Source organism: Centropristis striata, chromosome 7, assembly GCF_030273125.1.
Source record: "Centropristis striata isolate RG_2023a ecotype Rhode Island chromosome 7, C.striata_1.0, whole genome shotgun sequence".
In the NCBI taxonomy this organism is placed as follows: Eukaryota; Metazoa; Chordata; class Actinopteri; order Perciformes; family Serranidae; genus Centropristis; species Centropristis striata.
The window spans coordinates 10,400,113-10,419,620 of record NC_081523.1 but is presented as its reverse complement, the minus strand read 5'-3'; the positions used below and the strand labels follow the sequence as shown (position 1 = coordinate 10,419,620).

The following is a 19,508-nucleotide window of genomic DNA, read 5'->3' as shown; positions in this document are numbered from 1 at the left end:
AATACACACAGCTGTTAGCAGACAGTTGTGAGGTGAGAGAAACAAATTAACCTTGTCTTAATAGATGTTGACACAGTCTGTCAATAATGCATGTTGTAAAGATGTGTGTGTGTGGGTCAGCTGTATACTTGCCTCTCCACTTAAGCTATTGTCTGTAGAACAAGACATTTGAGTGGCTCTCTGTTGACTAAAGACCTGTGGAAACAGCGGGAAGATCAGAGATCTCCAATAAAAGACTGACCCGTCATGTCCTGTTGCAGAGTATTTCTTTTTCTCCTAAAACACTCGTTCAACCCACAGACCTAATGTCGGAGCGTTCCAGCGGCCTGCTGGTAACTTGCTGGAATTTGGGCATTTTGTTGGTTGGCTTCTAAAATCATATGTTTCTAAAAGTGCTGTTTCAGTGGGTAGCATTTGTTTTCAGACTCCACATAAAATCCCCAACATGTGCTGCTACTGGCCAGTCAGAATCATAAATCTGCTTTATGTATTCAGAGCTCACTGGTTATATACCAATAATAAATGACCTGTTGGGGGAAAAAGTAAATCCACAGGCAGCTGTGACTTGAATAATGACCGAGTAAATGGCGGTATACGTTTGTCACATCTGCTCTCGCTATATGCTGTTATTTCTCTGCTCAGGATCATGAAGGGAGTGCCTCTCCTCTCAGGCTAACACATGACCCCTGCTCTGTGCCTGCTGCTGGGTAGAGATGAGATTTAGAGCAAAAGTTAAACTACAAACCCACTTTCCGAGAAGCGCCATGTGACTTCAATCTGAAATGAACATGAGCTATATATACACAAATCCCGGGTCCTTATGATTTCCATATGCCTGTGGTGTTATTGTTTTTTCTATCTCCATTACTTCATAAGTACCCAAAACCAGAGCCATGTCTAGCATCTGAAGCCCTCTTTTCCTTATTGTGCTGATTTTTTTTTTTTTTTTCATTTTAAAGAGTAAGATAAACACAGCACTGGAATGCGTCCAATGTCATGGAAATGTAGACAAATATGTTTCAGAGCCAGAGGTCATTGGAAAGATGGGAGAAAAGTGAACTTGTGATGTGAGGAGAAGTGATATTATGCATTATGATTAATCCTGTGAGTTGTTTTACAAACTTTGACTCATATTTTGACGTAGCATCTCATGGTTGCTCTAGGGAACCATAATTCTGCAGAAAAAAATAAAATTGTTTCCACTAATATGTCACATAAACTCTATAGGGCCACTTTGATTGGCCATTTGAACCACTGTGCTGCAAATTGTAGCTCTCAGTCTCCCTGGTGCAGCCAAAACACAGCCGGTCATGCTGCAGTGTTTATCGAGGCTAAGTGAAAACGGCCCGCAGAGGTGTCAAATCAGAGCTGTAATAACATTACTTTGCAAAGCAGTAATTAGTGGACTGTCATTGTCAGTTGCATCAGTACGTAAACAGAGAGGTGATGAGTCTGGGTCTAGTTGAGGGCAAGAGGTGGTGTTTAGGGGGCAATATTACCTCAGGAGAATCCACACAATGAGGTCACATGTAGTTGTGGTGTGCTTTTTTCCACCTTCAAAAAGTGGTAGGGGGGCGGAGGGACACTTAAACTGACCCACATGCACCAGCAACAGGCTGTGACTCACACACACACACACACACACACAAAATCTAGTGGTGTGTATACAGGGAGCATTTCATTGACTGAACCAATGCCAGTAACACTGTGCAGAGTTTAATGGTGTTTATTTGAGTTTTCCCCATGTCCCTTAGTCGGTTCCCAGCACCGGACCATTAAGACCCTCCTGTTAATTACAGTGAAACAAAGTTGGCTGGTTCATACACTTCTCCTCCTCTGTCCAGCTGCTGATTTTATTCCACATGTGCACATACTAGAGCTGGACGATAATTCAATATGATAATTTATCACATCATTATGAAATCGAGATATCTTGATTGGAGCTGTTGAAAGCTCCCACGTGAATAGATGCATCTCGATTCTGTCTTGAAAGGTTTTGTCTCGATGCAGAAAAAATTTAGCTGAAACAACCCCCCCACCCGCAGCCAACATGACCGCTGTTGAACTCTCATTACATGGTGGAGCTCTCAGAATGGCTGCTAATAAACCTTAGACATTAGAGTCAGCTGTGATTCACTTGAAACAAACATTTAAATTGTATATGTGTGAATGTAACATTAAGCATGGACGCCCCTCTGGCCCTAATAACTAGATCTCAGTAGACATGACTTTACCAAGCACTGTTTTAAACTTGGATCGTGTTTAGAAATAAAAAATGTTGAGGCATCAAGATGCATTGATTGTTGTTTTACAGACACATCTTTTATCAAATCAAATCTTGATACACAGTTACCTCAGATAAATTGACAACAACAAGCACATATTACTCTAAATTTCTCTTTCTGATGTGAAATATTTTAAGAGAAATATCTTTTGAAAATTGCATCACACTTACATTACCAATCAGTTCCAAGCCATTAACAGTCTGGACTCCAGTCACAAGCTTCTCCAGCCTTTAACTCTATTATCCAGAATACAACAGTGCATACAGCTCAGGACAGGGTTCTCTTTGCATGATAATGGTTCAGGAAAATGTGTAAAGATCCACCTGGAACCCAAATGTTGGTAAAATAAACTGCGAGTCGTGTTTTCCAACAGCAAAGTGCAGGATTTTCTTCATAATTCAACTTCATTGTTCAACTCCTGTGTGAGAATTCTGCTCACAGGACTACTTCAGTGTAGTTAAATGAAACTATTGCCTTAATCTGATTACTCTTGTGCATGCATGTAAACATAGTCAGCATATAGCTGAAAATACTTACACACATACACACACACACACACACACACACACACACACACACTCACGCTCCTGCCAGACACCATTACGTTGCATCATTCAGCAGCTTATCTGATGTATTTCCTCTCTGGTCTTTGTCATACTTTATCCTCCTATCATCACATCATCCACAGTCATTTATCATTAGCAGTCTGTCATTGTGCCGTACCTCTCCAGGAGAATTTAAGGATCATATTTTGCTATGACATACCTCTGAAGCACATCAGTGTGTGTGTGTATGTCTGTCACCACAGTGATGTTTCTGTCATTCCTCCTCTCAGGCCCCCGTGGTCCACCAGGACTCCCAGGAGAGAGGGGGCTTCCAGGCCCGCCTGGCCCTCCTGGGCCTCCTGCTCCGGCCAGTGCCCACATCCCAGAACCAGACCACAGTAAGACCCTGGACAACTAACAGTCTTCACATACACACTCACCATGACACACAATTCCACACCAAATATTCAAAATACTCTCTGTTTTCATCTTTAGATTTCTTCTAAATTAACCAAAAGGAAGCATTAGATAATGCCTAATTTGCATATTTAAACAAAAAAAATGTAAATTAAATTTTAAATCGTATAGTAAGTAATCGACAAGGGAAGTTTCATGGTAATATACTGTATCTATTAGTTCATTTTAAAACCCTAATTCACCTGTAGGGTCTCGTCTTCAAAGAATACTCAACTGATTCATCATTACAGTTTTTGAGCAATGTCGGACTCTTGATGGACAGTTAAAAAAAGTTTAAAAAATCAGTGCAGAAGACTGAGTTATTGTATTTTTTATTCTAACCTGGCACCTTGATATGAGTGTGTTAGGCTGCACCATCCTGCAGCTAATGTCGCTTTGAACCGTTAGCCTAAAGCAGAAATGACCCTGAAAGCAGCTCCAGAGGTCTCTCAGCTCACTTCTTTTTTAATCCATGCTTTTTACTTTACATTTTAAAACTTGTCGTCAATCAACACTGACTCAGAGAACATCAAGGTCACTTTATTCACAACGTCTTTCAAACACTAACGAAAGAATAAATTATCTAAAATCCCCACTTTGTATAGAGAGAGAGCAAAAACTGCTCAGTGTTGAACAATTATTCCTAAGCATTTAATCCAAATGGCTATAATTTAATGGTTTGATTCTGCAAACTGTCTTTTTATTTTAGAATTTCCTGTTTTTTTTCCTTTCTTTTTTGCTACTGTTGAAATTTCCATTCCAGACCGAAGATTTAGGTTTTTATTTGATGTCCGTTTTGTAGACACATTTTGATGTCTAAAATAGGCGCACTTTCCCTTTAATTGCTATTTATTTTATTTTAATGTAACAGAAGCAGTTAAACACAGCATGAGTGCATGTAAACACGTTCAGTCTTTGTTCTCAGACTGTGTGACGCAGGTCTTTACAAACTAGCTGCAAAAACTGCTGATATTCAAGTGTCTATAGCAGCCTGACAGACATGTTCTCTCCTGCTGCGTAAAAGCTCTCATAAGTTTTAGGACTACTGATAAACAAAAGGAACAAAGAGAATGAGAAACAGGCAGGGTGGTGGTAATCCTTTAACCGCTATTCGCTCCTTATTGTCTACCAGCCAAGTAGAACCGAATCAAAGAGTGTGAGAATGGAGGCAGAGACAGTCTGAGATGGACTCAGACTTCACATGCTGGGATGAGAACCTGTCCATCACTGATGTCACTCAACAACTTCCAGATGTAGGCCGCTCAGACGGCTGAGGGGGAGTGTTAGAGACAGACGGGGGCCTGAGCGGGCTCTTTCAAGGTCATCGTGGGTTTTATATATGGATTCGGTGGTAAAACAAAGTATGCAGCGCTCAGATTTGTAAGCTCGGAGTTCCTGTGTGGAGAAAGCTGTGGGTAGGTTGAGGTTGGCATGATGATTTCCGAGACTGCAAGACATTTCTTTCACATCAAAGTAACAGTAGGGGACGTGCTGAGCTTCCTTTGGAAAACACTGGCTTATTTGGCTTCTGCGTCTGCTTCAGGAGGTTGGAATTCCCTTCTGCTGAACAGGAGAGGCTTCCTAAAGCGGCAGCCAGGATGTTAAGTAGTGAGGAGGAGCTGTGTTGTTCAAACATCTGATTTCAGTGTTTGTAAGTGCTCCCACACGTTTTTATGTCGCGCTAAGCCACAGATCCCAGTGCGCTCTTCATAGGAAATAAAGAGAGAGTGTAGAAGTAGACGGAGAGAGCGCAGCCCTGTTTTGGATGTCACCTCTGGCCGTGATCTGTTAGCGGTGTGCAACGTTCTGGCAGCTGGAGGATGTTTCTGGCGGTCAGCCCTCCTCCTCCTCCTCCTCCTCTCTGTCTCCTGTCTCATGCTGTGATTGGATCTGTGTTTCCTGTCAGTATAAAATGACCCAATGACCGCACACTTCCACTATCACTCACACGTTCACCACACTCCCTCTCTTGTAGACTTATTTAGTTGCAGATGTCCAGTTGGTGTTGTTACACAATAGATATGGAAAGTCAATAGTACACACTTTCTTAATGAATCTGAAACACAGATCTACTACCGACCATGCTTTTGAACACATTTTAGTGTAGCTTGCTAACCTGTTGATGTCATTAGTTGAAGTTTGAGTATTTGTTGGGAAATACTGCCCTCTGTAGGATAGCCCAATGTAATAAAGAAGATAACGCTGCCCTGAGTCCAGCTTCTCAGGCAGCATCAACACAGTCGGATAGCTTGAAGTGACTTTCTAGGCACAGCAGGAATCATACAGCAACAAACACAAAAGTAAAACACAAATATTTTTCACAAATCCATATTTATTAAATGACAGATGCAACTGTGGGAACACATTTTTGCCCATGGCTTCTTTAGACTTACTTCTCAGGCATAACTGTTATTTTCTCTAAAATCATGGAGCTAAACCGAAAGATCCCATTTATAAATGTGACCACAATAGAGCAGATTGGTGGAGCTTGTTGGAGGTAGAGTGGCACATTAATTACTGCATACCCACAATATAAATCTGCTTTAAAACATTACATTTTCGTGTCATGACAGTGCACTCTAGCTTTGTTGACGGTCACTGAAAAAAATTCTTGAAACCCATGACTAGGTCCAATCGTCAACAGGCAGTTTATGATGAGAATGTGTTTACTTGTTATCCCATTTTTTCCTATAATAAAATCTTGCACATTTTATGCATTTATGTTGATCAGACGCCACAGGCTTGTAGTATAACTATATTCTCGATAATTTTGGTGGCATCTCGGCACACTGAACTGCCAACTCCGCGCTCGACTTTACCACACCACAGACTGTATGTGTTGTTGTAGCCGCTGCAGTAGCGGGCCAATCACAATTGAAGAATGCTTGAGGTGATTGGCTGCTGGCAAAATTATAAAATAGTCATCTTTTTTTCTAGATCTGGGTACAAAAAATCTAATTCAGATATCATTTAACTGAAGAAGTTTCAGTATTACTTGTTACTGGGTCATTTCGGTGGTGATTCCCAGCCCAAATTATTCCTATGATTCCCTTTAAGGCAAAACAAAAACAACAAGATCATTGATAAGATAATACATTCATAATACAGGAATACACACATCCAGCTCCCATTAAACACACACATTTTGTCTCAACTCCAGGTCGTGGAAAAGATCTCTTCTTCAGCAACACTTTCCATGACTCACGAGGACTGCCTGTTCCAGGACCTCAGGGTCCACCCGGGCCAATCGGTGAGTGTTTGTCACTATATATTGTGTTTATCCCTGCACTGCACAAAGTATGTTTGTGTTGTGTTTATACAAATCTGCCTCTACGCTGAAAGATGCATATATCTAAATTTTTATGGCCAAAAAAACCACCAGTCTCATTTATTCCTCTGACAGAAGCATGTAGGTTCTGTTTTTTGTGATTTTATATGCAAGAACAAAAACCTGCTGAATGAGGAACACAGGGAATCTTGAACTGAGAGAATCTGACTGTAATGATGGCAATGGTGCTGAAGACAACAACTCCCATGATCCATATTGTACTTCACAGTGTGCCCAAACTCAGTTCTTTCTTAGTCAGTACATTTACATGACACATGAAAAAAAAACGAATTATTGCCTTAATCCAACTACAACTGGACAACTGAAGTGCATGTAAACGTGTCCAACTAATGGCGAAGTCCTCCAACTCGGAGGTCATTTGGCGTTCTTGTCTGCCCCTTAAAATCACCATGACCACAAGGGATAGTGTGTATCTGCTAGGAAATAAACAGAGCTGTACGGTTATCCGTCTTGTTGTTCTTGTTTTTCGAAAATGTGGTTTCCCGCCCATTTGTTTATTATGGAGTTATAGGTCAACCGGAAAGGGGGCCGTATTAACCCGCTGGACAACCATATCGCCACCTAGTGTTGAGGAGGAGGACACGTTCCCGTCAGTTATTTGATTTTCTCAGTTGCGTCTAAACTGGGACAAGGACAGAAGTCCAATTAGACGCCAAAACCGAATTTTAAGCATAGCTCGATTAAACTGTGCAGAAAATTAGATATTGCGCATTTAACCAAGCAAAAACAACACATCCCTAAATCGCTTGAGTCCACAAACTGAAAGTTGTTCTTAAGTTAAACACACTTAAAAACAAGAAGGGCACAATGTTAACTTTCTCACTTGAAGTTGCATTCTGGTCATTTTCTCTGGAACTGCTCCATCCTGCAATGTTAATGAAAGTTACATTTATCGATATGCATGTCCCCGTGATTCAGATCTGCTCCAAAATTTAATGGGTTCTTCTTTGGCCAATGGTTCCAGCAAGTTTCATGAAAATCGGGACAGTAGTTTTCTGTAATCCTGCTGACAAACTGGACCAAAAACATGACCTCCTTGGCAGTGGTAAACAGTACCACTTCCTCCCAGAGGGTGAAGCTACTTGGTCTTAATATGAGTCTTTCTATCTTTTATTCAGGCCCACCAGGTCCCAAAGGCCCAGTAGGACCTCCCGGCCCATCAGGACAGAATGTAAGCTTGTGCTGCACTTACTGAGTTTAGCACTGTCAGATTTGTTGCCGTACAAATTCATCATTGTCACCTTGAATTTCCTTGCCGACTGAATACAGGGGAAACCTGGAGCCCCTGGAACGCTGGGCCCTGTGGGGCCAAAGGGAGATCGAGGGGAGAGAGTGAGTTCGCACACAGCTTTGATGCTACTCAGCAGGTTTTCTTCACTGACTCGACATCCTTAAACAACATGTCTTTGGTTTTTCAGGGTCCTTTAGGTTACCCAGGAGAGAGGGGCTTCAGAGGCGAGCCGGTAAGCCACCTCCACCCCGCTGCCTTGATGATTATAGCCTGAGTAAACGAGTATATGGGGGGAAACATCAACACATGTCATTGCTGGTTATATTACTGTAAACTACGCTAACCAGAAGAGCTGCAAATCACACTGAGCAGCGACAACACAGTCTCAGAGAGAACGAGCTCTTTCAGTTTTAAGTAAACTGCTGCACCGCTTTCATTAATTCTTTAAAGTAAATTCTTTCTGTTGTTAATATTCCTTTTCAGGGAACACCGGGTCCAAAGGGAGAGCCGGGAGAGAAGGGTTTACCGGTAAGAAAGTAGCTGGTGGTTCACAGTTCACATGCTGCCATAGGACCTGGTCTAGTTAGAAGATTTAACGAAAAAAAAGTTCTAAGATTCCTTTGTAAATATTTTTCTGTGTCTGTCTAACCCTTATTTTTCTTTCACCTCTTTTTCATTTTACAAGAGCAATCTAAATGTAAGATATTTTTTATTCATGTCATCACGTGTTCACAGTGAATCTATTCCGTAACCTAAAAGTCTAACCATGACCCACATCTCAGGTTATGGTTATGATCTTCTTATAATCACCATGTTTATGGCTGTGATTGGCCACAAAGTGGTGTTCATCTCTTCTTCTCTCAAGTCCATAGTTTCTTCCTGTCGATAGTCATAAAGTGTTGTACATGTTTGAGTAGATGTGATTTTAGCTGTTGATGTGTCTGATTCTGTGTGAAATCTGTTGGTGTTAATGTGTTTTTGTTTTTGTGATGGTCCTCGGGGTGTGCTCTGGACTGCTGTCCCCTGTCACGACACTGTCCTCTTGACCCTAAAGCTGTCTGACTCCCTCTGCAAGCTACTGTCCCCATGGCTACCTTTCACAGTCACCTTTTCAGCATCTGACTTTGGCATATACATGTAAATAAAACTAAATACAAGAAACAAGGTCAATCCTGTAACGATGCCACGCAGCAGCCCTGACTGAAATAATCAAGATTATAGTCAAATCCCTCTGGAAGCAAATTTAGGATCGTTTTATATGAAATCAATTATCTGTATGAATTTATGGACGTCAAAATTTCTCAGTGAGCCACAAAGCAAATGTGTGAAATGTATATGCCAAATCACTCCATATGTGTCAGCGGTGGGCCCTGTTGGGTTTAGAGGTGTTGTGCTCTGATGTGAGTGGAGTGGATACAGCTATCCTCCTCTTTTATCCCACAATGCAACCTTGCATGATTTCACCTTAAAGCACCACATACACTTTCCTGGAAATAAACTACTAAATGCATCTCATTAATTAAATAACACAGTGTCATTAACACGGAAATAAGGCAAAGTATCTCTGAAAGATTAATCTGGGACTCAGAGTATGCAGCCATGCTCGTAGCTCCGTGAGGCTGAAATGCAATTTTTAGCATGCTAACATGTTCAAAATGACATTGTTTAAGGAATATTTCACCCTTTAAATGACCATTTCTATATCAGTTACCGTGTGTTACCTTAAATACTTGATGCAAACTTCAAACCTCAATCCAAAAACAGCTGAAAATGTAGTAAATCCCTGATGAGTTTAACTAAATGGAGGTCAGGTTTTAAAACTCCCACAGAACTTGTGCAGTATAATCCTCAAGTCTCATTTATCCAGTCATATGCTCACTAAGTTCCAGACACATGCGTTTCAGTGAAACTTTGCCTTTTTCTCCAAACTTAAAGTGTGTTCTTGGTTTGTTTTACTAATTGGAGCATTTCACTCACTGTGCACCAAAAAGCTTCAGCTCTCCTCTGCATGCCTTTTGTTGTGATGTGATGCTTCCAGATGTCTCTGTCTGCTTTACTTCTCTTGTTCAACTCCTCTTCTTGTTTTTTGAAACTTCAACTCATGAAGCCATGGCCTTATCCTTTCACAAAAGACAAATAAATGAGATTTCAGTGTAAATCTATACTGGCTTCATTCTGTCCGGTAGCGCTGGGTGGTTACTTTTGTGACCGCAGCATTGAGAATGAAAGCTGTGGTGCCTGGCTTAACTGCTCCTTGACAAAAGGAATACAGATGGCATGATCAAATCTAAATCTTGGGATTGTGTAATCCAGCCGTGTTACGTCACGCTGATGTGTAGCGTGCATGCTGATGTTGCCCAGCCCGGCATGGCAGACTGACTTCATGTAGCAGCATGGCCAGAGAATGAGGGATATACAGAGAAATACAGGGAACAGATATGTCTGAGAGTGCTGGGCAGATATGTGGACTGTTTTAACCTTCTAACTGCTGAATTGTATGTACTGAGATAAAAAAAAAATGTCTTGCATCTTGGCGAGCAGTTCTTTGGCTTGTGCTCCTTACCTTGACGGCTGTATCTATCTTCACAGGGGGACGGGATACATCAGATCAGAGAGGCGCTGAAGATCTTAGCCGAGAGGGTTTTAATCCTTGAGACTATGATCGGTATTCATGGTGAGTAGGAGGCCTGAGGCAGGGTCAGCTTTAGGCAGGGGTCAAATGTGGGGGGGCGGGGCAAAAACTCCCACCGTACCTCACTTCTGGGACAGGGAGTGGGAACAGTCGCGAGCAGCCCCAGGACTCAGGCTGGTGTTTCCACCCCCTCACACAGTCCCCCCTGTCACTGCTCTCTGATAGGACATTAGCTTGCAGATGTTCCACGACTTGCAGGCAGACCTTGAGCTTCTGGCTCGCAGGGTGACGCTGCTGGAGGCTATCATCTGGCCAGGTAACGCTGAGACATCCTCACCCACAGCTCTGCTGGCCCTCACTGACCTTTTTTGACAAGATCTAGAAAGTCTTGATCGAGTGTTAGAGGCATGATATTACCACTTGTTACTGAACTGCTGAATGTCTAGATTTATTTTTATGTATGAATTGTTTTGGTTGTAGCGCAGATATTACTTTAAAGGCCCAGAAAACCTATTTTACTCAATCACAAGTTACTCCACATGAGATATTTCTGTATTTGTGCATTTTTATGTGCTCTTCTCACTGGTTGATGTCACAAACTTCCAGGATTAAGCAACATTTGAATCAAAACCAGATGATGGTGGTTGCTGATGTCGACAGCACTGTTAGACCAGTGTGAACAAACCACATCCACACAGTCCTGCTGAAGTGTTAAACTAGTGAAATAATACTTAAGATTGTTTTTAACTTTTACTTTGATTGTTGTTATTTAGTCATGAATGTTTTTAAGTAAAACTAAGATTTTAAGCCAAGTTTTCAAGGGCTTTAAACTTTTGTATACTAATCGTGCTTTGTAGGTTAATGTAGATGTAGATGTAAAGTATGTTAGTCTTGCCGGTACTGCTGCAATGATTAATCAATAAAATTATTAGTCTAATGAGAGTAAACTGAGAGAGTCATTGTTTAAAAAGACGGTTCACCCCATAATCAAAAATACATATTTTTACTCTTACTTGTTTTGCTATTCATTAATCTATATTGTTTTGGTGTCAGAATTTTTGAGATATCAGCTGACACCCACCAACCAGAAGTAGACGGGCAGCTCAATGTCATGATTTCTGGAAAGAGACGTTGCTTTTAGGTCATTCAAATGTAACTTTTTGGCACTTTGAGCTCCTCAAACTAAGTGCCATCTAGTTCCATTATTTTCAAGAGAATGCAAGGGTCTTCTCCAACACTCTGCATCTTATAACAAAACAATCTAGACTGATAAATAGCACTACTGGTTTGAGAAAAAATATGTATTTTTGATTTTAGGGTTAACTGTCCCTTTAAGTAATTTATCCTGCAAAAAGTGCAGCAAAAAAGCTGGTTTTGACTTCTCAAATGTCATGATTTGCAGCTTTTTGTCCTTAAAGCTGAATATATTTGGGTTTATAGATGAGACAATTAATAGACAGGTAAAAAATTGATCGATAATAAAAATAATCGTTGCAGCCCTACTCGCCAGATGCACCTCCTTTACAGCAGAATCGATCAAAGAAGGATTTCTTTAAATCTTGTCAACATTCTGACTAGTTAGTTGATTAATAATTTTGATATAAAACAGGCCACTCATGTCCAATCAAAATAAGATCCCAGTCATGGCACCTTCGTGTTAACAGCTACATTACAGTAGACTTGGATTAGGACTACAGAGTGCACGTCCACACACACTGACGGACAGGGAGGCCCCGTTCCAACTGCTGTCTTTCTTCAACAGAGCCTGATCTAGGGTCTGGGGATGGACCGTTTGGCACAGCCTCCCCTAGTTTCTACAGAGATAAGCGAGCAGGTGCGCTTCCATATCGACTTGCTTCTCCTCTGTCCTCCAACACCAAGGTTCGAGGGAAGTAGCCCCCCCGCTCACCCTGAGGATCACAGGCTGGGTTGACTCCCCCTCCTATAGGTCTCATCGGCACTCAACAGATTTAGACCTTATCTGATACCCTTTGTGGGCTTTACCGTCAGATTTAGGATGGGGGACACCTCAGGGAAAGTCCACTGATTCTCCACAATGCCCTCCTCCATCGGGAACCTGAGAACTAGTTTGACCCCCACCCATCAACATAACACTTATCTTTACATAACACACCCAGCAGCTCCTTCTGTGTCTCATTTCTTTTGGCTACAGAAGTAAAGCCTCGGAATAAAGATGTTTGGAAAAAAAAGGAAAAATCTGAATATTTTGTGGTGCTCCTCAAGCTACAAGCAGTACTGGACAATAAGGGTCATTCAGAGTAATCAATTAGAGGAGGAATCAGATGTGAGGAAATAGAGACTGGATTCGCGTTTGTATTGCTTTCACAATGTAACTGCAATCTGAAGAGATTCCACTATTTAAGTATATTGAGCATGTACAGTTTGCAGGACACAAGTACACAAACAAACCTCTTCTTCTAGTATTCATTTTGTTATCTTCTATCATATTGTTTAACTCAATGTTATGTAGTGCACTAAAAAGATGAAGTCATCTCTCCTCTAACTGAGATATGTGTTGCTAACAGTGATTTGTAGTTTTCTGGTGTGCGTGTTTTCCCCCCTTAAAATACACGCTGATAAGCGATTTAATATACATATATTTACATTTAATCTGTGCAAAAAAACACATTTGGGCTTGGTAGCATATCAATGGAAATGAATTATGTTGTATTCTGGGAAGGAAACATGTTGAAATGCAAACCATTCTGCCACTGGCTGTTCATTTCAAGATCTTTTACACACACACAGAGGAAATAGCAAAACTGTTAATGGAACTTGAACATATTTTTACCACTGTTGATGGCTTAAACTGTCCTGATGAAAAGACTTGATAATTGTTTTTTCATCTTATATCAAACTTATTGTGAAACTATTTAAATGATCAATTGTATCTTATTTTGTATGCTGTTGTGTAACCATTTCATATTTCATTCAACATTTTTTTCTTGCAACTGTATTATTGTGTTAAGATAATCGTGTCTAGATGATTGGTGTAATAAAATAATGTTCATTGTCTTTTTTTTTTTTAAACATGTCACCTCAATTTATTTGTGTTGCAACATTATTCATTAAACAAGATCACAGCATTAATAAATGACATCCACTCTCTCCAGTGTAGCAGTCAAGTTTACATTTACACTTGATTAGATTCACAGTCATGGAAATAAAACGTCTCAGTCTGAATTCTTATCTTTAAATTACTTCGACAAGTAGCCCACAGGGGAAAACTAATGCTGAAGCTCAGCAAAACCCAAGCATAATGTAAGTCCAGTTTGCTGCACACGAGCAAACTCTGTTTCAGTCCAGGAGTGTGAGGTCATCTATTTGCTCTGCAGCTCTGCAGGACTTTTCCCTTTTGATACCACCACAGCCTGTTCTCCGATGCTGTCATCAATCAGCAGAGAAATGGCGCCATCTAGCTGTTTTGAGGCTGCTAATGCAACCACAGCTTTCTCTGTGGGGAAGCCCATCTTCTCCAGCTGCTGGAGTCTGAGAGGAAACATTGGTCTTTTAATAAATTATTACTTGAAGACAGAAATATATACAAAAGTGTATCTGGGAATAATGTAAGGCAGGGGTGGGCAACCTTTACTAACTAAAGAGCCACTGTTGGCCAAAAAAAAGAGAGAAAATCATGGAATGGAGCCGCAAACCTTATTTATATTGAGCCTAACATGAAAATTAAACAGCCTAAGAAGTCTAAATTAGCCTACCAACATTATTAATAGTCATAATGAGCATTTATTAATGTGATTTTGAAAACAAGTCTATCTCGGGGAACTCAAAACTAAACTCAAAGTTGGCAAAACTTAAAGGTTAAGGCGCCGGGCCGGAGACTTTCACAAGCTATGAAGCACATTTTAGTTGACTTAAATTTCAAAACTTTTTTAATATGCTGGCTATACCATTTTACAATTGAAGAATACAAATACTTTTTGGTCTACAACATTGATAAATGAAAATTTTAATGTAAATATATATATATATATATATATATATAAAAATGTTTGTCTCAGCCACGGGGAGCCCCTGCAGGTGGCCTAAAGAGCCACATGAGGCTCTGGAGCCACAGGTTGGCCACCCCTGATGTAAGGAGTTTTACAAACATATCATCATATAGCAGTAATTTGGTAGTAACCATGTGGACTAGTGTTACTGGGGGTATTTGGAAAATTTTGTGGGAAAAAACAGCTTAACTAATTTGAACAAAAAAAATCAAAATTATGATCTGATTAAAAGAATAGTAAAAGAAAATGTATCTAAAAGTAATGGATTATGGTTAAAATAGTTAAAAGTAACAGATAAACGGTTGAAATGGTAAGCTAAAAGTAAAGGATACTTCTTAGAAATAGCTAAAAGTAATGGATAAACTGTTTAGAAAGTTAACTAAAAGTAACAAACGGTTAAAATTGTTAGATAAAAGTAATTAAAACTTTAAGCTTTTGGCCTCACTCCTTTTAGCAGTACAATTACTGACCAAACCAACTCAAAAATGAACAGTTCAATTGTATGAAAAATTTAAATAAATGAATAATGAAATAAATAATTATAAATGTTATACATTTGTAACATGAAGTGAAGTGATGAAGGTGTATGAGAGTTCTGACAGGAAGGTGGGTGTGCCTAAGACCAAAAAGGTTGGGAATCACTGATACACATAATATTAATGATTTACTGACCGCAAAGAGGAAACTGATGATTTGGCCACCTCCACTTTTGCATCAGGGTTGTCAGGAGCATCCTGTAACGAGGCCAGTATTCCTGCCTTTAGCATCTGCTCCTCCAACACCTCGGCTTCAGTCCGTGCAGAAGACTTGTTTATTATCCAGGCAGGTACTGGATCCACCCATGGGTGGTGGTTCAAAACAGATGGATCCCTCATAGGGGGAGCAGCATCCTGATCACCAGGCATCATCTGAGAAAGGGACCCAGATCTGTGACAATAGATAAAGTTAAAATGGTGAAATCTGCCACTGCATGAGTGGGAATATTCAGTGAGACTTTTGATAAAACACAAGATAAATCACACCTCTTTGAGGTAGTGTAGATGGGCAATCTCAACCTGGCTGTAGTTCGAACATACACCCAATCAGGAATAAAGTCCAAGAGCCAGGCCTCCTCTAGCTCCTGTAACGTCCCAATGAATGACTGATGGTCTGAGAGGTACATTAGGTATTAAAAAAAATACTTGAGAGAGAACCACAGTGTAATCACAGATTTGGTGGGTGAGGGCTTGAGTCGTCGGCAACAAATTACACAAATATACAGTACAGGCCAAAAGTTTGGACACACAACTTCTCATTCAATGCATTTTCTTTATTTTCATGACTATTTACATTGTAGATTCTCACTGAAGGCATCAAAACTATGAATGAACACATATGGAATTATGTACTTAACAAAAAAGTGTGAAATAACTGAAAACATGTCTTGTATTTTAGATTCCTCAAAGTAACCACCCTTTGCTTACTAGAATATAAGACATGTTTTCAGTTATTTCACACTTTTTTGTTAAGTACATAATTCCACATGTTCATTTATAGTTTTGATGAATCTACAGTGTAAATAGTCATGAAAATAAAGGAAACGCATTTGAATGAGAAGGTGTGTCCAAACTTTTGGCCTGTACTGTACTCTAAATAGGAAAGGATACAGTTATGTCCAATGAATATTGTGCAGAAGTGAAGCAGGGCAGGTGTCCCAGGCAGCAGCAATAGCCCAATCAGCAGAAAAAGCCAAGGGAGAAACCAGACAGGCAGACACCTCAGCACCCTCCTCTGTGCCACCTGACGACACTGCGCTGCAAACAGAGCCAGCTGGATGGCAGAGTACCCACAGATCCGACTCGCCTCACCTCCTCCGATAAAGAGGACCAAGGAGTAAAGAAGAGGTGAGACGGTCATTGTCAGAATGGAGAGGGCGAGCAGGGTGACTGTGCCCCAGCGACGCTCCTGACATGGTCCAACCAACAGCAGGAAGGCAACACTGACCAGCAGGGAGGACAGCTCATCATGACTGAGGGCATACAGGAAAACATCTGGGGATGAGAAAAAGGAATTAGGATTGGAAATGGTCATTTAAATCTAGGATTTGCATGTAAACTTGTGAAACGGTTACCTCTAAGACTTGGGAATTCTCCACCTGGACCTAAGCTGAGACTTGCCTGGATGCCCCCAGCATACAGCAGCAGCATGATCGTTATCAATGAAGATGTTCCCAGACAGAATCCAGTGCGATCTGATCCGAACCAAAACCATACTGAAAATATACGATGAAGCATTATTTAAGATGTAGTCTCTCCAATTACTAGTTCTTTTGTGGCATTGTTTTGCTACACACGTATCCGTTTGTACTCATAACAAGCACTACGTCTTGCATTCATGAAAAGGCGTACAGAAAACCCCAATTATTCCACACACTTTAGGAGTTGGAGTCTACATACATGCACAGTTGTAGTGACTTATTTATCTTGTCAAATCCTCTCTGCTGCCGACTTTACTCGTACAAGAGCCTGCTAGTGTAACAACAGTTCTCAAATAACTATGTCATCCATACGTGTGGGATAAATGTCCTGAAATAAGAAAAAATCCGGCGTGAGAATATTTAGTTTGCTAAAGATGCAAACTTCCGGTTACGTTTTTCTTCTTCTTAGTGTTTACTGGCAGTTGACAGTAAAAGCCCATTACCGCCACCTAGAGGACTCACTAAGAACTACTCTTGTTACAGAAACCCACGAATCAACCAAAGAAAAAGAAAAAAGATCACTGAGTGATGATAAATAAAACAAAAATAAAATTAATAAAAAAGGGTTAGCTCTTAAAATTATTTCCCCTAGTCTTACAAACCCTGTGTATATAGAATAAGTCTACAATTGCAATCCCGCCAGGGGGACAAAAAGACGTGAAACAATGAAAATACCAATACTAATAATTGAGAAAAGTTGAATAAAAACATTGTAAAGCTTACAGGAGTTATACAGTTTAACATCTTTTTGTTATTGCATTCACACATCTCTGTAAAGTTTGGCTTTGGGATTTATTGATACAGAATTTAGTCAAATAATAAGTAGATTAATCAAATTGAATTGTGAGCAAATATTTCTGCCATATTCAGTGAATCCAAATAATACATTTTCCAGGGTAATATGAAGTTGGGTTAATTATGACCAGCACCAAACCAAGACTTTACACCACAGATGTTTTTTTCGTGGACAAAATGAATCAAACTAAATCAAATCTTTTTTAATTATTTATTTATTTATTTATATCAAACAGCAATACAATGCACAGTTACAAAGAAGAAGAAATTAGTTACAGAAAGATAAACAATGCAAAAAATACAATAGAAGTAAATAATATATTTAAAAAATATATTATTATTATTTTTTTTTTTTTTAAATAAGTTATGATTATAATAATAATCAATAATAATTATGTTAATAAATGTGAACCATGCATGGTTCAGAGAACAGTAGCATATACTAGTGTATGATGATACTTTTTATGCTCGATAATAAGTACTTATTAATACGTGACTTTTATTTTGACGGAACTTTTATTTTTCCGCTTCCGATGTGTCCGACGCATGTCCGACGTCATATCAATGAATGAGAAACGAAAAAATGAAATAAGGAATTTGCAAAAACCAAATAACGGCCGTTATTTCATTTTGTTTTTTTGTTTTTTTGGACCTTTATCCTCCATGTCAGCTTGCTTGGAGCAGTTTCAGTGTATTTACCGTAAATATCACAATACGGGCGCACTACATTATATAGGGTCCGGGTGCCTTTTTCTGTCCAAACGAAAACATTTTTTTTTTAAACTTTTTTTAAACTTTTCAGGTCGAGTACTGCGCATGCGCGGCTTTGCAGCGTACTGCGCATGCGCGGCTTTGCCGGTTACTGCGCATGCGCGGCATTGCAGCGTAATGCGCATGCGCTAAAAAGCCGCACATGCGCATTAAATAGCAAGGCCGCGCATGCGCAGTAAACAGCAAAGCCGCACATGCGCAGTAAACAGCAAAACCGCACATGCGCAGTACGCTGCAAAGCCGCACATGCGCAGTACGCTGCAAAGCCGCGCATGCGCATTACGCTGCAATGCCGCGCATGCGCAGTACTCGACCTGAAAAGTTTTTTTTTTTTAAATACGTTTTTAAAAAGTTACAAAAAAAAAGTAACAAAAAAAAAAGGTAAAAAAAAGCTACAAACTAAAAAGTTTAAAAAAGAGTTTAAAAAAAGTTAAACAAAAAAAAGTAAAGAAGTAAAAAGGACAGTGGTGGAAGAAGTATTCAGATCCTTTACTTCAGTAAAATGACTCCACTCCGCTCATTTTAACTACCTAATAAACTTTTAAGTGGTTTAATTTATAAAAATGGGTAATCATTTTAAATGTATCATGTTTTTCATTTTCAATCTTGACCTGAAAAGTAACCAAAGCTGTCAGCTAAATGTAGAGGAGTAAAAAGTACAATATTTGCCTCAAAATGTAGTGGAGTAGAAGTATAAAGTTACATAAAATGTACATAAAAGTACCTCAAAATTGTACTTTAAGTCCAGTACTTGAGTAAATGTACATATTTTCCACTACCTGCCTCTTCTAACTTATACATATCAGTCAACAGTCCTCCTTCAGACACTGTATGAGGATTAAAGGGATAGTTTGTGCATTATTATACAAAACTTGATACAATTATTGTCAATGCCCTCCTGAGGATAACCCTTTAAGGTTTTATTGATCTGCCCCTAGGTGGCACTGTGGTGGCAGTCTAATTTCATATTTGGTACCGTGGCCACACTATAACACTTGAGGCAATGAAATTCATAGGGGTGGTATAGACTGGCCCCTGTAACGCGCACACCCCAACGGCAGCATGCCCCCACACGCGTTATGTGCTACAAGTTATGATTATAATTAATAATTAATAATAATTATGTTAATAAATGTGAACCATGCATGGTTCAGAGAACAGTAGCATATACTAGTGTATG

General features: G+C 39.8%; 2 protein-coding genes across 5 annotated transcripts in view; one reads left to right on the top strand and one right to left on the bottom strand.

Annotated features, from left to right (window-relative positions):
• The window catches only part of emid1 (EMI domain containing 1), a 64,116-nt gene extending 50,489 nt beyond the window's left edge, over nucleotides 1–13,627 (top strand). Inside the window, exons 9-16 of one of the 2 annotated variants that reach the window (XM_059336748.1) lie at nucleotides 3,121–3,228; nucleotides 6,447–6,536; nucleotides 7,754–7,806; nucleotides 7,905–7,967; nucleotides 8,054–8,098; nucleotides 8,350–8,394; nucleotides 10,456–10,540; nucleotides 12,261–13,627. In XM_059336748.1, coding sequence (XP_059192731.1) covers nucleotides 3,121–3,228; nucleotides 6,447–6,536; nucleotides 7,754–7,806; nucleotides 7,905–7,967; nucleotides 8,054–8,098; nucleotides 8,350–8,394; nucleotides 10,456–10,540; nucleotides 12,261–12,394 — 623 coding nt within the window. In that variant the 3' untranslated portion in view covers nucleotides 12,395–13,627. Of the gene's footprint in view, nucleotides 1–3,120; nucleotides 3,229–6,446; nucleotides 6,537–7,753; nucleotides 7,807–7,904; nucleotides 7,968–8,053; nucleotides 8,099–8,349; nucleotides 8,395–10,455; nucleotides 10,541–10,723; nucleotides 11,495–12,260 lie in introns of those variants that run through there. The other variant, XM_059336749.1, reaches the window with a different exon arrangement.
• On the bottom strand, nucleotides 13,476–17,154 carry rhbdd3 (rhomboid domain containing 3). Of its 3 annotated transcripts, none has more exons than XM_059336752.1 (6): nucleotides 16,937–17,154; nucleotides 16,637–16,777; nucleotides 16,173–16,556; nucleotides 15,549–15,675; nucleotides 15,199–15,453; nucleotides 13,476–14,008 (listed from the first exon to the last, which is right to left on the bottom strand). In XM_059336752.1, exons 2-6 carry the CDS (start codon nucleotides 16,710–16,712, stop codon nucleotides 13,840–13,842), a joined length of 1,011 nt encoding a protein of 336 aa, XP_059192735.1. In that variant the 5' UTR covers nucleotides 16,713–16,777; nucleotides 16,937–17,154; the 3' UTR covers nucleotides 13,476–13,839. The 3 variants fall into 3 exon arrangements, with proteins under 3 accessions (XP_059192735.1, XP_059192734.1, XP_059192733.1); XM_059336751.1 differs by having other exon boundaries at nucleotides 16,962–17,154; XM_059336750.1 differs by having other exon boundaries at nucleotides 16,637–17,154.
• Nucleotides 17,155–19,508: the final 2,354 nt, after the last annotated feature.

Bases quoted from the DNA above. Each gene is read 5' to 3' on its own strand.
- rhbdd3 (XM_059336750.1), bottom strand. From the start codon at position 16,799: ATGCTTCATCGTATATTTTCAGTATGGTTTTGGTTCGGATCAGATCGC. The intron at 16,557-16,636 runs GTAACCGTTTCA...TCTCATCCCCAG, and splicing joins AGAATTCCCAAGTCTTAGAG to ATGTTTTCCTGTATGCCCTC. The intron at 14,009-15,198 runs GTCAGTAAATCA...GTTTCCTCTCAG, and splicing joins TCATCAGTTTCCTCTTTGCG to ACTCCAGCAGCTGGAGAAGA.